General features: G+C 41.1%; 1 protein-coding gene across 5 annotated transcripts in view; it reads left to right on the top strand.

Annotated features, from left to right (window-relative positions):
- ITPR1 (inositol 1,4,5-trisphosphate receptor type 1) overlaps positions 1-21,164 on the top strand; it is a 384,526-nt gene that overhangs the window by 237,218 nt on the left and 126,144 nt on the right. For 2 of the 5 annotated variants that reach the window (XM_072598616.1, XM_072598614.1), the window contains 3 exons: positions 3,532-3,582; positions 12,082-12,214; positions 13,733-13,923. In XM_072598616.1, the coding sequence (XP_072454717.1) occupies positions 3,532-3,582; positions 12,082-12,214; positions 13,733-13,923 (375 nt within the window). Of the gene's footprint in view, positions 1-2,300; positions 2,337-3,531; positions 3,583-12,081; positions 12,215-13,732; positions 13,924-21,164 lie in introns of all 5 variants that reach the window. The other 3 variants (XM_072598619.1, XM_072598617.1, XM_072598618.1) reach the window with 2 other exon arrangements.

Genomic DNA, 21,164 nt, shown 5'->3' with positions numbered 1-21,164 from the left:
ACTGTGCCCCTGAGCACACAAACAGCCAAGTCATAGTTGCATGACTTTGGTCAGAAGGAGATAGGGTGAGATGTACCGATGATTGGGTCAACTGTAATCTGATGCTCCTGGAAAAATAACAAAATGAATATTCAGTTAATTAATCAGCATCTTCATTTACATGCTGACAGTTCTCGTCAACACTAGCATCCCTTCTTCATACTCATCTCAGACATCTTCTTTTACCTCTTCTGTCACCTTTCTTCTCTACAGAACTCCAACCTGAGGTAGTGATCTGATCATTTCTGAAGCTGGTTAAAAAGTGGTCAGTAGCTTGGAAAATCTTCCTCTTTCATGGGGACAGTGGGAGGGGATGCCACGAGTTAGTGGATTTTCAAAAGTCTTTGGAGCTTGTCAAAAGTTTAGGAGCCAGACATTCTAAATAACGTAGACCAGTTTCCCAATCAGCTCTAGTTACATCCTTGATGCCTCACACTTATCCACATTTCATATCTGTTGTCAAACCTTGCCCTTTCTTACACCCTCTTGAATATAATCTGGAATCATACCCAAAGAGTTATTAACCTGTCTGTACCAAGAGTAGGGAACCTGTAGCTTTTGGGTCACATGTGGTCCTCTAGGTCCTCAAGGGCAGCCCTTTGATTGAATCCAAACTTCACAGAAGAAATCCCCTTAATAAAAGGCTTTGTTTTGTAAAACTTGTACTCAGTCAAAAGGTCACTCCCAAGGACCTAGAAGGCTACTTGTAGCCTGGAGGCTGCGGGTTCCCCACCTTTGACCCAGCAATACTGTGACTAGGTTTGTTTCCAGAGATGATTAGGAGAAAAGGATAAGAACCTATATGGTCTAAAATATAAAAAGCTCTCTTTTCGAATATGTCCCCTTCTCTTCACTGTCACAGATTACCTCAGCACAGGGCCTCCTCACTTTTTGGCAGAGCTATCATAGTAGCTTTCTAATCAGTCTCCCTCCCTCAAGTCTCTCCTCATTTTAACCTTTCCTCTACTCAGCTGCTAACATGGTTTTCCCAAAGGTCAAATCTGACCATGTAGCACCCCTTCCCTCTCACTCTGTACTTAAAAAAACTCCAGTGGTTCCCACTTATTATTGCTAAAATTATCCATTTGGCATCTAAAAGTCCTTCACAGCCTGACCCCTTGGTAATTTTCCCCTCTACAGATTCTATGATTCAGTTATGCTGTACTACTTTCTCTTCCTCATTCAAGACATTGTGTCTTCTAACTGTTCTATGTGTTTGCTATACCTCCAACTCCTAGTTTCACTCCTTGCTTCAAGACTGAACTCAGATTTCAGTTCCTATGGGAGGCCTTTCCTGCCCCACCCCCATTCCCTAGAAACTAGAACCTTTCCTCTGAGATTACCATCCATTTACATTTATATCTACCTATATTTTCTCTATATATCTATATCATCTATGTCTACCTGTATTTTCTAGATTTATGTATATATGTGTGCATGTGTGTGTATACTTATGTTATCATTCTCATTGCTTGCATGTTATCTCACCTAGAGTATGAGCTCCTTGAGGATAAGGGTTGTTTTTGCCTTTCTTTGTATCCCTTGGGCTTAGCACAGTGCCTGGCATGTAGTAAGTATTTAACACATGTTTGTTGACAGACTCATTGTATGTTCTGATCATACTCTGTGTATCTCTGCATACCCTGGTTTCCTTTTTGTTACCTTTGAGTGTTAACTGCTCAAGAGATGTTAGATGGATGTTCCTTCACTGGAGCTTTCCATTCTTTTCTAATCCACCAAGTATTTGTTAAGCACCTACTATGTGCCTGGCACTATGGATACAAAGTTTAGATTAAAAACAGTCTCTGCCACCAAGGAGCTTATGTTCTACCCCCCTTTGGAACATGCTGTATGTTTGCTGAGTTGAATTAAGTGTCTGCTAGGTACGCAGAAGGCATTGGTTCCTGCTAGAGGTAGGCTTTTTTAAAAAATCCTTTTAGAGTGGGAATGTATTATTGACTTTTTCCCTAAGTAATCTTACAATATCTTGTCCTATAGGCTCCTTGTTTTATGCAGAGCCTCTCACTTCGTATGCAGTGTTATCTGGGGCAGTTATAGTTAGATAAATTTATAATTATAATGCAAAGTGTTCCCATCTTGGTCTCTCTGCTCTCTACTTTGGTGAGGAAAATAGAGCTAATCCACAGAATCTATGATCTCACTGCCACTGCTGTGCATTAAGGGTTGAGTATTAAGCCTTCTTTGTGAATGTTAGAGACATGGTACTCTAAACTAACATTATACATTTTATTTTCAACTAGCTGCCACAGCCTCCAGAAACGGAGAACTCGGTAGAGGTGTGTTGCTCACCTATGCTTGTTATGCCGACAAATATGGGTGTTTCTAAGTTTTCTTGGTTGAGTGTCTTACTCGTTTTAGCAAAATCTGTGTCCCTGTATTTTGTGAACTTGAGGGAAATCTGTAGTTTGGTTGGAGGAGTTGATGGTTCCTGTAAATCCCATTGATCTCTTGGTGTAGAGATGGCTTCCTTGGCCAAAGAATCCCTTCAGTCCTAGCAGGGGGCATGTGACTTCTAGGACTTTAATATAAAACTCTTTGTCTCTGATGTAATGTAGCGTCACAATGTTTTTAACCTAGAAATTGTTTTCCATAGATGTGTTATGGAAATTCTCCCTTGTTTTAAGAGAATTCTGGGTGCATGTGGAGAAAAGTGCAGTTCCTAAGTGTATCAATGGTACAGCATAGAAACAGTTGATGGAAACAGTTACACATGCAAACTAACCCCACTGGCTTTGTGCTCTCTCTTCTTCCTGTATCTAAAGAAATGTATTGAATAAGGACTTAGAAGTCATTTAAGTACTTGAGGTCTTCAGAAAACATTTTTCTTCCCTTATTAGTAGATTTAGAATTTTTTTCCCAAATCTGCTAATAATGCAACTAAGGAGTTTGCAACTTACCAAAGACCTTGTTTTAAAAAAAGTTAAAAGCATGAAGGTCCTTCTAGTTTGTGTATTTAATGTTAATTGGTTTTTTTTCATTTCAGAGCAAGCCCTGTTAATGAGGATGAATTATAATTAAATAACTGCACTTTGCTCATTATGACATCTGTGGGTGTGCACGCGTGTCTGTATGCACGTGCGTGTGTCTTTATGCATGTATTATCAAATAACGCATGTACAAATCACCAAGGATCCGCCCCCTCTTCTTTTTTCAATTTTTCATTAGAAATGACTATTACATTATATGAGGAACCCATGTAGAAGTTCCCTTTGAACTCTGGCAAAACCAACCAACCAACCAAGCACATGGTTCACCACTTATTTTAAAGATGCTATCTGAGCAGGCTAACCTAGTTAAGCATTGTCCAAAGTAAATGAGTGCTCCTCTTGTTTGATCTGGTGGTTTCTGTATCTTTTGCCTTGCCCTTGTCTTGGCTGTATGATTTGCTCTAGATGATTTTATTACTTATTGATGCTAAAGGTTAAGTGTTTCTTTAGTATCATACTTAAAATGGCATTTCTGCATGCTCAGCAGGAGGTTGATCAAAGTCTACCACTGAGGCAACTGGAGGACCATAAAAGGGTATGTATGTGGTCCCAAATATTTGGAGCTAATCCTTGTAATGTCTCTGTCCATCTTTCACTGTAATTGAAAGTAAGAATAAAAAGTATTATTAAGTATTTATTTGATGACAGCTATTCGTAGCGCTAATGTCAGTGAGACAGATTAACTGGAAAATCACCTTTGATTTAGCACACTGGAAAACATTTCTAACAAAGCCATCTCATAAGAATGACAAGAAGATGCTAGCACTCACTATTTCTTTCTGTTTAACTCTTCCAATGAGATGATTTGTTTTTGAGAAGCAACATGAAGTGCATTGCCATGGAAAGAGAGCTGAACGTGGAGCCAGAGGACCAGGGTTCGAATTTTAGCTCTTTTGCTAATTACCTGTGTGACTCTGGGAGAGTCATCTATCCCTTGGTTTCCTCAACTATAAAATGAAGGAGTTGGACAAGAGGAACTCTGTGGTCTCTCCAAGCTCTAAATCCAAAATCTTTTGGTTGTAATTAGTCTGTGTAAAGCTTTATCCTTAGCAGAATTTTCAGACATCTTCAAATGCCAACTATGTGGGGTACGAGCTGCTGACTGTAGAGAATATGGGTATGGCATTGGAACAGGGAATGCATGTACAGTTGTTTCTCCTATCCAGCTAAGACCCTCCCAACTCACCACTGCCATCACCCACCTCCCCTAAAACCATCCCATCATCAGAGGAGTGGGGGGTGACTTGTGTCCTCTGTTAGCAATGGGGAGCCAGGAAGGAGTGGACTAGACTGATTCCTTTATCTCCACAGAAAAGCTTCCATGATAGGGAGGAGAGCCCCAAGAAAATGAGAATAAGGTACAGCCATTCCCCTTCCAACAGTCCTAGCATCATAGGATCATGGAACTAGAGCTGAAAGAATCCTCAGAAGCTATCTAGTCCAGTCCTCTCATTCTACAGATAAAGAAACTGAGACCTAGGGAAGTTACATCACTTGTCCAGGGTGATACCAGTAGTAAGCAATCAAATTGGGATTTGAGCTCTGGTCCTAGAACCTCTAAAACTAGTGTACTTCCCAGTGTACCTCAGTGCTGCTTCTCAAACAACAGTCAGTTGCTCTATCAGGATTCTAAGTTGTTTCATTGTCCAGGCTTCCCATATATTCACACCCTTTCCCACACTTTGCTTTCCCTTTCAATAAGTATTCTTATATTTTAGAAATTGGGTTTTGGCATTCATCCTTTCCCTCCTTAATGTGTACTCCTAGGATTTAGAGCTGGGAGGAACTTTAGACAGAAACCATCTGCTCCAAACTCCCCATTTCTGAGTTAAGAAAATGTGACTAATGGCCCATGGTCATATAGGTAGTTGTTAGCTGGGATTTGAACAGGTCTCTCTTATCCCATTTTTTCTTTAAGATCATGCCCTTATCCTTCTCATTCCCATAGATTAGAAAGTATCCCTTGCCTCTGGTGGAAGGGGCAAAATTTGGGAATTTTGGAGACAAAACTATTGCCCAAGGTCCCCTGGCAAGTACATCCTGAGAGAGAAATGCTATTCCTGAGAATACTCAAAGCCTGTTGTTTCTTTCTTTAATTAGGAAAAGCTAAGCACAGTGCCTAACACTTAGTAGATGATTAATAAATGTTTCTTGGTTGGTATTCATTGATTAGGACTTCCATAGAAGCTCGTAGGTCAAAGAGGCAAAGTAGGCATTGGCTGGCTGGGCTCTTAGGGGTTCTGTTCATCTCCTAGTGCCATTTCTCTGCCTGTACAGATGACCCTCGAGGTTGGATGGATGCCACTTGAGTAGGGATAAGTGGAAGAATCTCTATTCTTGACAGATACATGACTATACCTGAATGTTTTTCCTCATGACACTGATTACTCTTTACCCATATTCTTACTTGACACTTAATACAAATGAAACTGACTGTTGTCGAACTTTCTTTCTTCTAGGTAATGTGTGTTGTATTCCTCACTGCAGTGAAACATCTGATATTTGTTTGCATACTGTAGGTGTTAAACTGCTGGAAAATACTAGCATTATTTTTAAAGAAGTGTTTCACAGCCAACTGTTAAAGCTGAAGAAATGACGTTATTTGGGGAGTCATTTTTTTTCCTGCTCTGCCATCAGATGGCTCAGTCTAGTGTACTGTGAGCAACTCAGGGTTGTTGAGTAATTCATATCAAAGCAATTATGAAGCATTTAAAGACCCTCGAGGTAAACTGTTGACTGTGGAAACAAAGAACTCTGAAGAACCAGTGTCTCTCACTGGGCCCAAGTTCTTACAATAGGAATTCACCTGACCTGTGGGGTACAGGAGAGTGTGGGAGCTGCTTTTTATTGCTATCACCTTTTAAGGAAAATTTCTACAACTTGTTCCTTACTCCTTGAAGGCTCTGGGCCTTGTCCCCCATCTCAACATCCCACTTATACTTTTCCCCCCAGCAGATTGTGACAATTCAACTTTCACATTCAGAGTTGGAAGAGAAAAAACAAAAACCCACGAAGGAGCCAGAGAGCATTAATTAAAAAGAGCCCAGGAGAAAATAAAAGTTGTGGGGGAACATGTTTTCATAATGAGTGCATTTCACGTTATTCTCATATAGGGGGGAAAAACATACCATTTGATGCGTCAGTTGCTATGGTAACAGCTAGCTAGGTTTTTCGGTAAAAGAGAAGGGAAAATGGTAATGTGAAATCCCACTATAACTTAAGTTTGGCATACAGGATGCATAAATGTTAAGTTGGCATTTAATGAGTACATGTATTGAAAGATGGCATGTGCTCCCCCCTTCTCCACCTTTTACCTCATTTGAGGCTATTTGCATGATATATCATTTACCCCCAAAACTGAGAGTAGCTGAAACTCAGGTTACTGTCCCCTAGATAGCAGAGAAAATCAAACCTGGGAGAGATCTAAGAGATCATTAATCCCATCCCTCTTATTTCTCAGGTGAGTTGAGTCCAAGGAAAAAAAAGTGATTTATCCAAGGTCATACAACCAAGTAGTCACAGAACAGAATTAGAACTCAGGTTCCTAGTGGTGCTTTGTTGCTAAAAAACAAACAAACAAACAAACCTTTTCTTTCTCTTTAATGCACTAATTTACTAGAAAGATGTGGTATTTCTTTTTGAGTAGTCATGGGCCTGGTTCTGGTGTCTATCTGTCTCCCACACTTCTTCTCTCCCTCCTTCCCTCCCTCCCTCCCTCCCTCCCTCCCTCCCTTCCTTCCTCCCTCCCTCCCTCCCTCCCTCCCTTCCTTCCTTCCTTCCTTCCTTCCTTCCTTCCTTCCTTCCTTCCTTCCTTCCTTCCTTCCTTCCTTCCTTCCTTCCTTCCTTTGTAATCTCCTTGTGTTGTTTGTAGCCGATTAATTTAGAAGGTAAGAGGGTAGTTGAGAATTCTTAATGAGTTCCAGATCATAGATTGATTCCTCATGTGGACAAGTAAGCCTAGCCCTGTTCCATAGCCAAAGGCGGAATCCCTAACTTTGCCAGTAATCTCACCAATGAGTACTATTAGGTCCCCAAGTTAGATGCCAGAATGGATCGATGCTGCCTATCACCACTTCTGTGAAAACAACTCCGGAAACACGTTGTGTTGGTGGCAAGTGTGCAGCTGCCTCTTTGTTCCTAGAGAACAATGCGCTTACTGATCCCCACTGCTTACCGCCCAGAGGAGTCTGCTGCTTCTTAGCAGACTCTTGAAAGTTTTCTTTGAAGGAGGGGAGAGGTGGGGACTTAAGTCCTTGAATTTACTTTTATTTAACAGATCCAGAAATATTCAAACTAACCTCCTTTCCCCTCTCCAAATCCTGCCCGTCCCTGTGGAGTTTCTGCCATAACAACATGTAATCGCGCAGCAGGTGAACTTTTCACAAGTAGCCCTAAGGCTTAAGAAAACCTTGGCAAGTCAGGTCCACCCCCTTTATTTTCCCAAATATTTGCCTTCACATCTCCAGGCTTCTTCTCAGGGCTTGTTAACATGTCACTTGAAATTCTACTGAGTCATGTTACAGTTGCAGGTCTCTTCAGAAGAACTCTTGGGGTTCTATTTCTGGCCCTACTCTGTTTCCAGCACCTCTCCTGCCTTGCTAGACTTCTCACTTAGCTCTCTTGATGATCTGTCAGAGGTAACTTCATGCCATACTACTCCCTTGCCCCAAAATAGTTCTGTACAATACACTATGGCCCTTAGATTGGGGGGCCTGACACATGCAAGAAGTGTTGGAGGGCCCAGCATTATTGAAAGTGTGATGCAAGGATATCTGGCATCTTATCCCACGCTGATTTGTCAAAACAGTGATTCAAGAAATATTTCTCTTATTGGGTATACACAGCAGCACACTGTACTAGAGTCTAGGGAGATGAACAGTGTACATGAGACACAACCCTATCCTCATGGAGTGAAATGTAGGAGCGGGGATGTGATGCAGCCAATTCTAGTACCAAATAACTGCATTATAGGTGAGAAAGAAAAAATGGCTTATGAAGTTTAAGGGATGGAAAAATCCTTACTTGCTTGGTTGGGAGGTGAAGGAAGGCCCCTGGAAGGAAGTGTTGTAAGCTGGGCTTTAAAATATGGATGGAATTTCAAAATGCAGATCAATAGACCTAGACCTAGTATGAATAAGAGTGCAGCAGGAGACAAAATGGCCAGTGGTTTGGTTGGCTAGAGGGCAGAGGATGAGGCAAGGAGACAAGGTTGAGAACATGGGGTGCTGCCAACTTGTGGCAAGTTCTAAATACCAGGCAGAAGAGTTGGGGAAATCATTAGAACAGCAAAGATGGTGTAGTTAGTGAAGAACCAATTAGGTTTTTGAGCAAAGAAAGCAGTGAACACCAGGAAGTCTGGCAGCTGGGTAAAAGACGGTTTGGGGGTAAGGGAGGAGAGGGCAGCCTGGAAAACTTATTAGGAAGGTATTGCAATATTACAGTGAAATGGTAATGAGGTGCCAGTGTTAGGGTAGAGGTAGTGAGGAAAAAGAAAAGGAAGGATAAAAACAGAGATCTTTTGACAGGACTTGGGAGTTGGTTACGTTGGTCTTTAATTTTTGAAGAGTATCTCTGACATCATGGGCGCTGCCTTGACTTGCTTCTAAACTGGATTTAAGTGAGACAGTTGCACAAAGTCGTCAGTCGCACTTTCTCTTCCTGAGTCATCAAAGTCCAGTGGCAGAACAAATGTCAAGAGGACTGTCAATGGCCAAGGATGAAGTGGATGACCTTGGCCTTTTCGATGCCTCCATGAGCTCTAAGCCTCCACAATACCTGTTTCCACTGCCTTCATGGCCATTGGAACAGATTGTTCTAAGCCAGTCATTCTGCCAGGGAAAGTCGTCACATGTTTGGGGTAGACCTTCCCCTAACTCACCCTTGGGTTTGAAGCGTGTCAGTTACCCTCAACCTGGTTTAGCCCATTCTGTCAAGATGGTTTACCAGGGTATAGCTACTGCACATGCAACTTCTCGGAGCCGCAGGTGAGAGCTGGGTGAAGCTGCACGTTAACGATGGATGAGGCATCCTACAAAGGATTCAGTAAGCCCTCACTCCACAGATGCTAGTCCCCCGAATACTCCATGCAGCCCTACTAACAAATAAGAAACGGAGAAAAGAGAAGCAGATTTAGAGATAACAATGATAAACACCATTTGGACATAGGCTTAAAGTACTGCTGTGTTTTTCAAACCTTATAGAAAGTTGGAGATGTAAGTTTTAAGCTAAGGGAATAAAACAGTGCAGGAAATAAAAAGTTAGATGTTATCTGTATAAAGGCTTGATAGTTGAAACAGTAAGGGGGCAGGAGGTTATCAGTGTACAAAGGAGAAAAGAGGGTCAAGGGCAAAACCTCAGGGGAGATCCACATTGCAGAGTCTGGATAGAATGAGAAGCCAGCCAAGGGAGAACCTAGAAAATGTGAAGCCTTCAAAGTCAGTGAGGAAGAAAATACACAAAAAGAGGGGCCAGCCAATTCAACAGACATGTATTAGGTACGATAATATTTAAGATGCTGTGTCTCCTAGGCAGTAAAGATGCAAAAATGAAAAAAAGGGTCCATTCCTTGCCTCAAGGAGTATATTTAGGCAGGGGGAGAGGAAGAGAGATTATGACATTAAGCACACATAATTATGGTATGTGGTAGGCTAGGATTGATTGGCTCAAAGGAGAGCAAGGCAAAATACTTACATTTGAGAAGGAAGAAATGTCACCTTGGGGATCGGGGAAGGCATCATAGAGAAAGTGGCACGTGATTTGGGATTTGAAGTAAAGGAAAGACTTCAGGTGAGAGAAGACAAGAACCCAAACTGAGATGGTTACATTGGGAATGGAGAAGAGAGAGTGGAGTTTGACACCCACCCCCCAAGAAGTAGAAACCACCAGTAACTTGTTAGATTAATAGGGATAGGAAAGAGTCAAAGAGGTTGTCAAGATCAGAACTCTGGGTGGCTAGGAGGATGTTCGCACTTTTGATAGAGGCATGGAGGTTAGGATGAGGGGCATCTTTAGAAGTCAGCTTTATCAAATGCTGCTGAGTTGACTCAATGCAGTGGACAGTTACTAAATGCCTCCTATATGCAATTCAGAAAAGGAAAGGGTCAAAAAAGGACTATTGGATTGGATATTTATTATAATTGGTGAATATTATATATTGGTGAACTTTTAAAAATTTTTCAGAGTGATATGGATATAAACTAGATTGCAAGGGCTTGAAAAAGATAAGATTATGGTGCCATTCATGTGTTGATGTGTTTTTCAAGAACTCTGGCGGTAAGGGAGAGGGGAAAGATGGAATAGGGAGTAGTAGCTGGATAGGGTAAAGAGAAGTCTTTATTAGGATTAGATACACCTCAGTAGTTGCAAAGGAACCAGTGGAGATGGGATAATGAAGATGCATGAGAGAAATGGAGTTTTAGGTTACAGGTCATAAGTAGAATAGTGGAACAAATTTCTTGCCCTGAGTAAAAAGAGTAAGAAGGAGGGGAATGTTGCTGATATATTTGGAAAAGATGGCTGTGAGGTTCTGGAGAGGGCACTGATTCGGTCTTCTCTGAAATACGGGCTAACTCACCAACTTTAAGTTCGATGGATACCATTGGCAACTGGAGGAAAGAGAGAAATAGGGAAAATGAGGTAGGGAGTCAGTAAGCTTAAAGTAGGAGGCTTAGCCAACAGCAGTGGGCAATCAAGAAGTCTCTACTAAACTAGGGATGGAGGCAAGAGTTAATGTTCCATGATTGGAGTGTCTTTGGCATTCTTACGTCCAAAGAACTTCATTATAGTTGTGGGGTTTTTTGTTTGTAATTCCCTTATATTTGAAAGACAAGACTATTGTAAGAAAGATGTAGTGTCCACCTTCCAACATGTTTAGGCATGAACCCCCATTTTTTTAATAGTCTGTCTTCTTGTTAACACATTGAGAATATCCACTTTGGCTAGAGCAATATTTTTACATGTTCCACATGGAAGCCAATTTGTTGCATTTTGGACCTATCTAAATGTCAGTGACTTATCCTATGAGCCAGATGCAGAGCAGTTGTCAATCTACATTTGGTAGAGAGAGTTTCCTCATTGGTACCCTATACCAGTGAAATCGGAGACCTCAATTCACACACACACACACACACACACACACACACACACACACACACACACACACACACACACACCCGCCCCAGGAAAATATACCGCATGAACAGCTTTAAAAATGGGATTTTTTTCTAGTTGCGGTTAGATGGAACTCTAAAACAGGCACTGTGTTACAATGCTGGTGGCCCAGTAAATTGGTTCAGTCTTTTTGGAAAGCAATTGTGCAATACGTAACAAGCTATAAAATTGTTCATACCCTTTGACCTGGTATTTCCACTTTGGGGAATATGTTCCAAGGAAATAACCCACAGGAGAGAATAATTTGTACCATGATGTTCACAGCACTATTTATAATAGTGTGAAATTGGAGGCAGCCTGAATGCCCACAACAGGAGGAGAACGGCTAAATAAATTATGGTAGGTTGAAGTGATGGAATCCTCCTAAACCATGACAAAGGACTCAGGTGTGGCCTATGCTGATGACGTGTACTGATAGCGATACCTCTGGAAGCCATTGCATATGTCGGTGTGAAATATCTCTGTACGCTGGTAAAGATTAGAGGAGAATTTAGAGTGATGTCAACGATGTTTAATGTTCATTAGATTTTCTTTAAAAGTCACTTAAGCACGTAAGAATGATGACATTCTACATACCAAAAAATGTTATATGTAAATGAACCTTTAATTTTAGCCTTTGTCTTTTGTACTATTTGATAAGAGCATTAGGAAAAGGAAATGTCCGAAGTTGCTGCTTAGGTTATATGGTCTTGTCGCTTGGAAAATCTCGAACAAGCTAACCTGAAAGTTTGCAAGTGCTCCTGAGATGTTTTCGCCTGGTAAAACTAGGCCAGTTATGACTGAGTACCTCTGTGTCTTTTGAATATTAGTTGCTCAGTGATACATTAAATTCAGGACCTGATTTCATTATCCTGTTTGAATTAAGGGTGAGGCACTCAGGCAAATTTTGGTCAACCGTTACTATGGAAACATCAGACCTGCAGGAAGAAGAGAGAGCCTTACAAGCTTTGGCAATGGCCCGCTATCTCCAGGAGGACCTAGCAAAGCTGGGGGAGGAGGTAGGCTGTTCGGTAGGCTAATTAGTGCTATGTGTGACTCTGGATTGCCATGTTGTATCTGCATGTTTCTGCATAACAAATTGAATATTTAACAGGTGAATTTGGGCTGTGTGGGGATATGGGGAAGGGTTGTTTTTTTGTTTTTTTGTTTTTAAAGCAGCTCATTATTTCCTTAGCATACATCCTGTCAAGAAAGAAAAAAGCCTATAAATATCTTCATGCAAAAGAAGGCCCTCTTTTCTTCTCTAATGGAATGAGAAAACTCATAAGTTCAACAAAATTTACTAAATGTTTATTGCTTTTACTTTAATCGATTACGTTCCTTTCCCATGTGACATTTGAATAATCTGGTCAACTTGACTTGACTACATTCTCAGTCACCATCAAGAAGCCTTCCTGTTACCCAGTAGAATTAAACAAATAATTATCTATGAAGAATTATCATGGGATCTACAATACTCAGACCTATACACACACACTTGCTTTCCTTAAGAAGAAATAATTTTTAAGTATTTTATGGTGACCTTGAGTCACTTTTGAATCACAGATTTTGGAGCTATACCTGATCTCAGAAATCACTCATCTGACCAACGTTTATTAAGCTGTACTGCATGCCAGACATGATAATAGACACTGGGGATGTAACAAAAAAGGAAGAGTCCCTGCCCTCAAAGAGCTAACATTGGCATATTAAGTGAAACAATATGTGTATTTGTATTAGTAAATATATATAACACATAAAATTATGTCTTATAGTTATGTATGTATTATAGCATATAAAATTAAATATATATGTATAAAAGTAAGCATAATCATCTAGTCTAACCTCCCCATTCTACAGATGAAGAAACCGGGGCCCAGAGAAGGAAAATGACTTGTTCCTTTGAGATGATGATGACAGCTTGCATATATATATTGTCTTTTAAATTTTACATAGCATCGTACATATGTGATCTCATTTGATCCCCTTAGTAGGCATTACTATTATCCTCTTTTTACAGATGGGGAAACTGAGAGATTAAGTGACACGCTCAGAGTAACATTTGCTGATGTCCAAGGTGTAAATGCTCACATTGAAAATTTAACAATCTAGTCTGTTCAGCTGGTGGGGAGCTAGCTCCAGCACACCCCTTATTAAAACAATTGACAGGTAAATGCCTCTATAAGATATGCTTTGTCACCTGGGACAAGAGGTTCAGTGAAAAATATACTTGTTTGGGAGTCAGAACACGTGATTTTAAATCCTACTCTGCTACTAATGCCTAGGCAGCTTTTTGGGCAAGCCTCTGTTTCCTCCTCTGTAAAAAAACAAAACAAAACAAAAGAAACAAGAAGAGGTTGACCTCTAGATCGAGATGATCTCTAAAGCTCCCTTCTGCTGCAAAAGCTCATGTCTAGTTCACTTATGTAGTTGTTATATCAGCAAATGTCCCAAATATTAAGAAACTGATTTTTTGTTGAATGGATTTGGGCACTGGTTCAGTGCCTCAGTACCCCCATTGTGCTCCACCTTTCCAGGGGGAAGTTCAGGATCTAGTACCATGAGCAGAGGCGAGATGAGTTTGGCAGATGTTCAGTGCCATCTGGACAAAGAAGGGGCTTCCAATCTCGTCATCGATCTCATCATGAATGCATCCAGTGACCGAGTTTTTCACGAAAGTATTCTGCTTGCCATCGCACTCCTGGAAGGCGGCAACACCACCATACAGGTAGGAGAAGGCGTTCAGCAGTGGGGCTGGTAAGGCACTTGATCAAGTGTATTAATAACTCTGCTTAAACAACAGATGTGTCATTCTGAAAGTGTAGTGCTCATCATACCCAGCTTATTTTGGGTATAAAATTGTGTAATCTTTAAAAAAAGATCCGATTCAGGACAGTTTGGGCAATACTCGGTTGCCCACCCCTACATTCTACCTGGCATCTACTTTTCCGGTGTTATTTCACACTCTTCTCTTTCATGTGCACTGCTTTCCTATAATTGATACTTTTGTATTTCAGAATTTGCTCTGAAACAAGGATGGCGTTAGAAAATAGATGTTAATCTGATTTGAAAAGGAAATTTGTTCTGAAAGAAAATGTCCCTGGCATTCAGATGAACTCATCGCTAAGTGACCAAAAAAAGTCAGGAACCAAAAAAAGTCTTTGTAATTTAGGTTTCTTTTTTTTCCTCATTTAAAAAAGATCATCCTATATGTATGTGTGTGTGTGAGTATGTGTGTGTATATATATACCAGATTAGCTTCATTTCCTGGGGTTGTTGCTGAAATTAATGCAGATCCTTTTAATTTCAAAATGAATGAAACTTTACCAGTTTGGACTAATTGAGGATTCAAGTCAACAAGAATTTAAGTGCCTGTTGTATGCAAAGCCCTGTGCTAAAGGCCAAAACTAAATAGTCACTTGCACCCAAGGAACATACATGTTTTACTAAGGAGAACATGTATAGTACATTATAGACATATGCATACATGTATATGTGTGTGTATATCACATATGTGCATAATATACATGCATGTATATGTGCATGTGCACACACATACATATTAGAAGGAAAATCCAGGAAGAAGAGAGAGCAGAAACATGTAGAAGTATCAGGGAAAGCTTCCTAGAGGGAAGGGCATTGAATTTTTCCCTTGCAGGAAAATAAGGATTCTCAGAGATGAGGAGAAAGACCCTTCCAGGTACAGAGCAGCACCACAGAAGGAGACTGTGTCAATAACAGTCTGGAGTGGATGGAATGTCAAATTTGAGGAGGGGAGTTGTCTGAAACAAGGCTGGAGCGGTAGATGGATCCAAGTTATAGAGGTTCCTAAATACCAGGCTTTTTTTTCCTCCCTATTCTACTATGTTATAGAAATGCTTGTTTTATTTCTTAAGTTCTGAATAAAATTTGAAAATAAAGTAATTGGGAGACTGATGGAGCTATCAAGAGACTGAGAAGTTGTGAGGAGAGGCAGCTTTGAGAGGGGTGAGGAGTCCCCCTGAAAAGATGACTGGGCCCACAGAGGCATCTAGCAGGCACTGGAAACATGGACTTGACTGGGAGGGTAAAGGTTGGGCTTCCATAGGTAGATTTGAAAGTCATCTTTATAGAGGGTATGGGAATGGATGTGTTTGCCAAGGAAAAATAGAGGAGAGAGCAGAAAAATCAAGTTTTCTGGGAGGCCAGAGAATGGAAGAAAGGATAAATAAAATTGAGAAGGAGGGTCAGATAATTAGGAGGAGAATAGATGCTGAGAGATGAAGGCAGGAGCCAAGCAGGGCTGGTCAGCACTGGCACGTGATGGGGAAAAATGGTCAAGGAATACTGAGAAAAGGGGTGACCTTAAGCCTTTGAGAAAGCCATTTTAGTATAATGACAGGGATGAAACTAGCTTTCAGCCGGGTGATTAATTGGAGGCAGTGACTACAGAATTCTCTTTCTAGAAATTTAATAGTAACGAGTATTAAAAAGACTTTTTGCATGCAATTGAGAAATAGTTCACAAAGTAAATAAAGATATGCTTTAAAAAAAGGGCTAAAAGAAAAGGAAATTTAGTAGAAATGTAAAGGAGAAATAGATGATAACTTAAGGGGGTGGTAGGCATAAAAGAACTCTGACTCAGTAGGTAAAGTTTTGGTTTTGGAATCAGGAAGAACTGAATACAAATCCTGCCTCAGATACTTCCTAGCTGTATGACCCTGGGCAAGTATTTAACCTTCCTCAGCCACAGTGGCCTCATCTGTAAAATGGAGAGAATAATGGCACCTACCTCACAGGGTTGTTGTGAAGCTTAAGAATAATGACTATTAAATTATGATAGCTAGAATTTATATTGCCCTTTAAAGTTTTCAAAGCACTCTATGTCTTACCTCAGCTGATGGTCACAAGAGCCCTGGTAAGGAGGTGCTATTATTATCCCCATTTTACAGATGAAGAAATTGAGACTGACAGAGGTTTAGTGATTTGACCAGGATCACACAACTAGTAAGTTCTGAGGTGAGATTTGAACTCTGGTCTTTCTGCCCCGGAATACAGCTCTTTGCCTACTATGACACCAAATTTCCTCTAATAATCTATATGTAGCATTTTGAAAACCTTAAAGCAATGCAAACCTGTATAAATACGTAAATATTTATATAAATGCTAGCTGCTGTTTTAAGGTTAGGAGAGACCTGAGCATGCTGGCATGCAGATGTTGTTCGTCCTTCTTTGTCGAAGACCAGTGGCATCACTAGGGCGATGACTTGACTTGCTGGTCAATTGGATCGAAGGAAGCAAAGCTTTGCAAAGGGGTCTTTCCTGCAATCATTGGGGTCCAGTGGCAAGAGAATACTTAAGTCAGTAAATCGGGATTAAAGATAAGGGGGGCAGAAGGTGTGATTAATATGGCAAATGCCAGATGAGGTAGGAGGGAATAGGATGAAAACTACAAAAAAATGAGGGCTCTGGTGTCCTTTGAGACCAGAGGGAAAGAGTGAATGGGTGGGTGAGGGCAAGGAATTATTGGAGTGTGGAGGAGGTGGTGATCTCAGTCTTTCCAGGAAAGTAGAATGAGGAGTTCCACTTTGACCTGCAGAGTCTGAGGTGGTGGCAGGACATAAAGTCCTTGTCTTTGGTGGGGCTAGGGGAACAGGGAAAGGATGAGCAGGGAGGAGGGAATTTGAAGGGAAAGAATTTGGAACCACTGTGGGGGAAAGTATGAGCCAGAGTGGATCAAGATGAATGCAAGGACGGCTCTCAACAGTGAGGACCCGGTGAAGGTTGGCATGGGCTTGTTGTAGACTGAGTCATTGCGGTGTCATGACTTCCTAGTGCGGCTTAGGAGTAGAAGCAGAGATGGCTGATGGGGGTGACCCAGAGCTGAGGATTGCAGGATGGGGGAGGACAGTGGATTCAGAAATGAGAATGGCTAACTGTAGGGGCAAAAAGGCAAGCAAATCCAGGAAAGCCAAAACCTGGCTGATAGCCTGAGAGAATACAGAGCAGTGGAGGGAGCAGAGGTTACTTGTTAGCTGACTTCTTGGCTGGTCCCCAGTCAACCTATTTTAATGAATAGTTGTGTAGATGTGAGATCTAATTAGCATGTCAATTATTTGCATATAAATGGTACTTTATTTTCAAGTGTTTTGAATATTGCCACCTCCCCATAATCTTGCCACTATTTAATTTAGAGAAAATTGACTTAGATCAGGAATCTGTTCTAAGGCCCTGTTCACGTTATTACAAATTCCTAAGTGTACAGTGTGAATTAACAAGGTTTGCTACAGTTTGCCACTTTTGAAGGACATTTCCCCACCATACAGAGCTAGGCACTGTGGTTTTAAAAAAAAAAAAATCTCAATATTGAAGCACTCACAGATTGGGTGGGAGTTGTGGTAATTAGCCTCTGAGATCACATTCTCTCAAGTATGGTACTTGTGGGAATTATCATGAAGAACCAAGGATGGTGCAGTGGTAAGATTATTGTTATTTGTTGTAAGAAAGTTGGACTTGGGTTGGAGTCCCTGCTCCCTTATTCCCTGTGTGGACTTGTCCCTGTACCTCTCTGGAGCCTCAGTTTTCTTTTTAAATTTCTTTAAAATAAGAGACCCTGAGGTCTCTTCTAGATAAAAACACAATTTTATGAAATGCACATTCATATTGCCAAGGTGTGTGAAGTCTAATGATGAATGTGGCCAGGAAGGAGCCTTTACCAAAGAGTAACTAACTTGATGTGTGATGCCTGGTGATCATCAGTACATATTAAAAAGTATCACGTGACTGTTGTGCTCAGGAAGCCTTGATTCATGTGTTTCATGGAACACATGTAGGATATAGACTACTTCATAACTAATGAGCCACATGCTTTCACTCTGGGTACATTAGGCACTGTACAAATAATGATTTGGAGTATGTTTTTTCACAGTTGGTTGGTGATCATGTGGCGTACTAAAGCTGTTTTTTTCCCCCAAGTTTTTTTTTTTTTATCATTTTAAGTAATTATGAATATTAGCTTCATGTTTTCACACATTTCTTACTCATATCCACATGCTTCAGTTTGAAACAAAATGCCAGGTTTGATTTACATCAATTATTATTCTTAGAGAAGATGAAAGTATTCTGTTTCATGGGCCAGGCTCTTCAGGGTAGGCTGTTGAATCACCAGATGTGCACAGGTCCAGACATCACTGAAATCCATCTGGTTTTTTGGGACCCTGAAGCCATACCATTGGCACTTGGGTTCCACTTCCCACTCCTTGCTGCCTGTAAGATAGAGCACTATCTCTTCAACCTGATACTTAAAGCACTTTAATCTGGCTTCAGCCCTTTCAGTGTAATCCTCCCCTTCACACACTCCATATTCCAGGAGCTAAACCGAACTACTGGTATTCCCTAAACTCACCTGCCATGTGCTACCTCACTTTGTTCACTAAGGCCTGGAATGGTCTTCCTTCTATTCATTCCCCATTAGTTCAGTTCAACAAGCATTTTTTAAACACCTACAATACATCTGGCACTGTGCAAGCAAAAATAAAACAGCCTCTGCCCTCAAGGAGCTTAAACTCCACTAGGGAAAACAACACATTCACAGATCAATATATACATAATTACTATGTAAGGTAGATACAGTGAGGCAGGATGGAGAAAACTAATCCCTAGGGTGATCTAGAAAGTCCTATTGGGCTAATGTGGAAGGGAATGCTTGAGCTGATCATTGAGGGAAGCTAGGTGTTTTAAGAGGTAGAGAATGAGCAAGAGGTGACCTGTGCAAAGGCATGAAGGCAGGAGAGAGAATATTATGTCCAAGAAGGCTGGTCTGACTAGAACATAGAACATGTGAGGGGGAGGAAGGTAGAATCAGACCAGAAGGATAGGTTGGCGCCAAATTACAAAGCACTTTTAAATGCTGAGTGGAGGAAGGGATAGAAAGCCTCTTCAGTTTCTTTATGGAGGTGGTGACCTAGTCAGATATGTGCTTGGGAATATCAGCATGGCACTCATAAATTAGAGGGGGGAGAAGCAGGCATTGGGTGGGGGGCCTACTTAAAGGCTTTTGCAGTAGTCCAGAAGAGAGGTGGTAATGGCAGCCACATGAATGGATAGGAGGGGGTTGATGTGAGTGGTGTTTCTGGAGGTAGAGTCTACAAGACTTAGCAACTGGTTAGAATGGGAGGTAAGCAAAAGTGAAATCAAGGATGATTCCAGGCTTATGAATCTAGGTAACTCCAAGGAGAGTGGTGCCTTGGAAAGCAATAGGGTAGTTATGAAGAGGGGTGTCTTGGAGGAAAAGACATACCATTTGGGTATGTTGGGTTTGAGATGCCATTAGGCAATATTGTAGAGATACATAGCAGGCTATTGGTTATGTGGGACTGGAAATCAGGAGAGATTCAGCTCAGTATATAGATTTATTTCTAAGTCATCTGCATCAAAATGATCACTGAACTTGTAAAAGTTAATGTGCATATTAAGAGCAAATATGGCAAGAAAATAAAGGGATGGATGGGAAAAGGGAACATGATAGGGATGATGATCTTGCAAGGGATGCTGAGAAGGAATGTTCCCACAGGTAAGAGAAGAACTAGGAGCACCAGGATGGTAGTGTAGCTTTCTGGGATTAACCTGGTTTCCTCACTGTAAGTAAGAGAACACCACGTGTGAATTGAACACAGCAAAGTTGCTGTTTGACTTGGGTTAAAAACCACAATTGTGACAAGTGCTGAGGACTTCAGTTCTGCAATTCATTCAGACCAGCAGGTAAGCATGAGTTTTATCAATAACTCACTACCCCATTATCTCTTTCCCATCAACATGACACACATTACTGCCACAGGAAGGGAGATCTATTTGTGGCCACGTGGACCTTCGTGGAGTTGCAGGTTGCTTATATAATAAATGATAAAAAAAAGCACACAAGTCCAAAGACTGCTGACCTACATGTTGTCTCTGAATGGAGAGCTCTTCTTATTTAAGGAGATCCCTTTTCAAATCATATTTATGCTACAGTCGAGTCTTACCCCACAGAGTTTAAGACATTCATTCAGTTCACAATTATTAACCACCTACTTTGGGCACTCCATTTCAATAAACAGGCATTTATTAAGCACGTACTGTGTGCCAGGGATACAGTATGAAGAAAATGAAAGCCAATCCTTGCTTTCCAGGAACATTATGGAATGCCTGGGAGATACAAAGATAAAAACTGACCCACTCCAGGCCTTCTAGGAGTCTCCAGACTAGACAACATGTTGCATATCTTCAGTTACTTAAGAGGCAATAATAGTTGGAGTAATTCTTCCATCGTCACACTCCCAGGTTTTTCCTTAGCTAGTAGTCAGGTCAGTTATGTGGGAGGTTAAAAAGATTTGAGAAAGCATAGGGAGAGCTCTGGAAGAAGGGGTGGAAAATCAAGCAATTCTTTGTAAATGGGCTAGGTGTGATTGTGTTCTTGAACAGAAAAGTATAGTCTCTGAAGGGAATGTTCAGGTCAGAACAGGTCCACGGAGGAGATGAAAGATGGGCAGAGTAAGTATCGGGTGCCTCTTTTCTTAAAGGGGGATGCTTTCCTACCAGAGGTTTGGATCACATCCTTTTTCTCTCTCCACTGAATCATTTAAACAAGGATGTGGTCATCCGAGCCAGGCTTCTCACTAAGATTCCACTGCCTGGCCATGAAGTCTTCCATTTATGGAAATGCATATGTGATGCAACATAGAATTTGGCAACCCAAGAAGCTTGACAAAGGGAATGTACCCACTCATTTTCATAATGTCTCAGCTCTCAGATCATGCCTGACGATCTAGGGGAATTTGGATTACTTTTCCTCATTGGCAATGTGTGCTTTCTCACTCACCTTAACGATGTTCCTGGCTACTCTGGCCCAACCCTAGCTTTCAAAATCGTCACAATAAATGAGAGTGGATTGCACACCCATGTGACCTTGTAGATTTGGGTGCTCTCTGGATCTGAACAGTTGTTGGTACTGTG

Source organism: Notamacropus eugenii, chromosome 3 (genome assembly GCF_028372415.1).
Source record: "Notamacropus eugenii isolate mMacEug1 chromosome 3, mMacEug1.pri_v2, whole genome shotgun sequence".
Lineage (NCBI taxonomy): Eukaryota > Metazoa > Chordata > Mammalia > Diprotodontia > Macropodidae > Notamacropus > Notamacropus eugenii.
The sequence above is the reverse complement of the archived record's forward strand: the minus strand, read 5'-3'. Positions and strand labels throughout refer to the sequence as shown.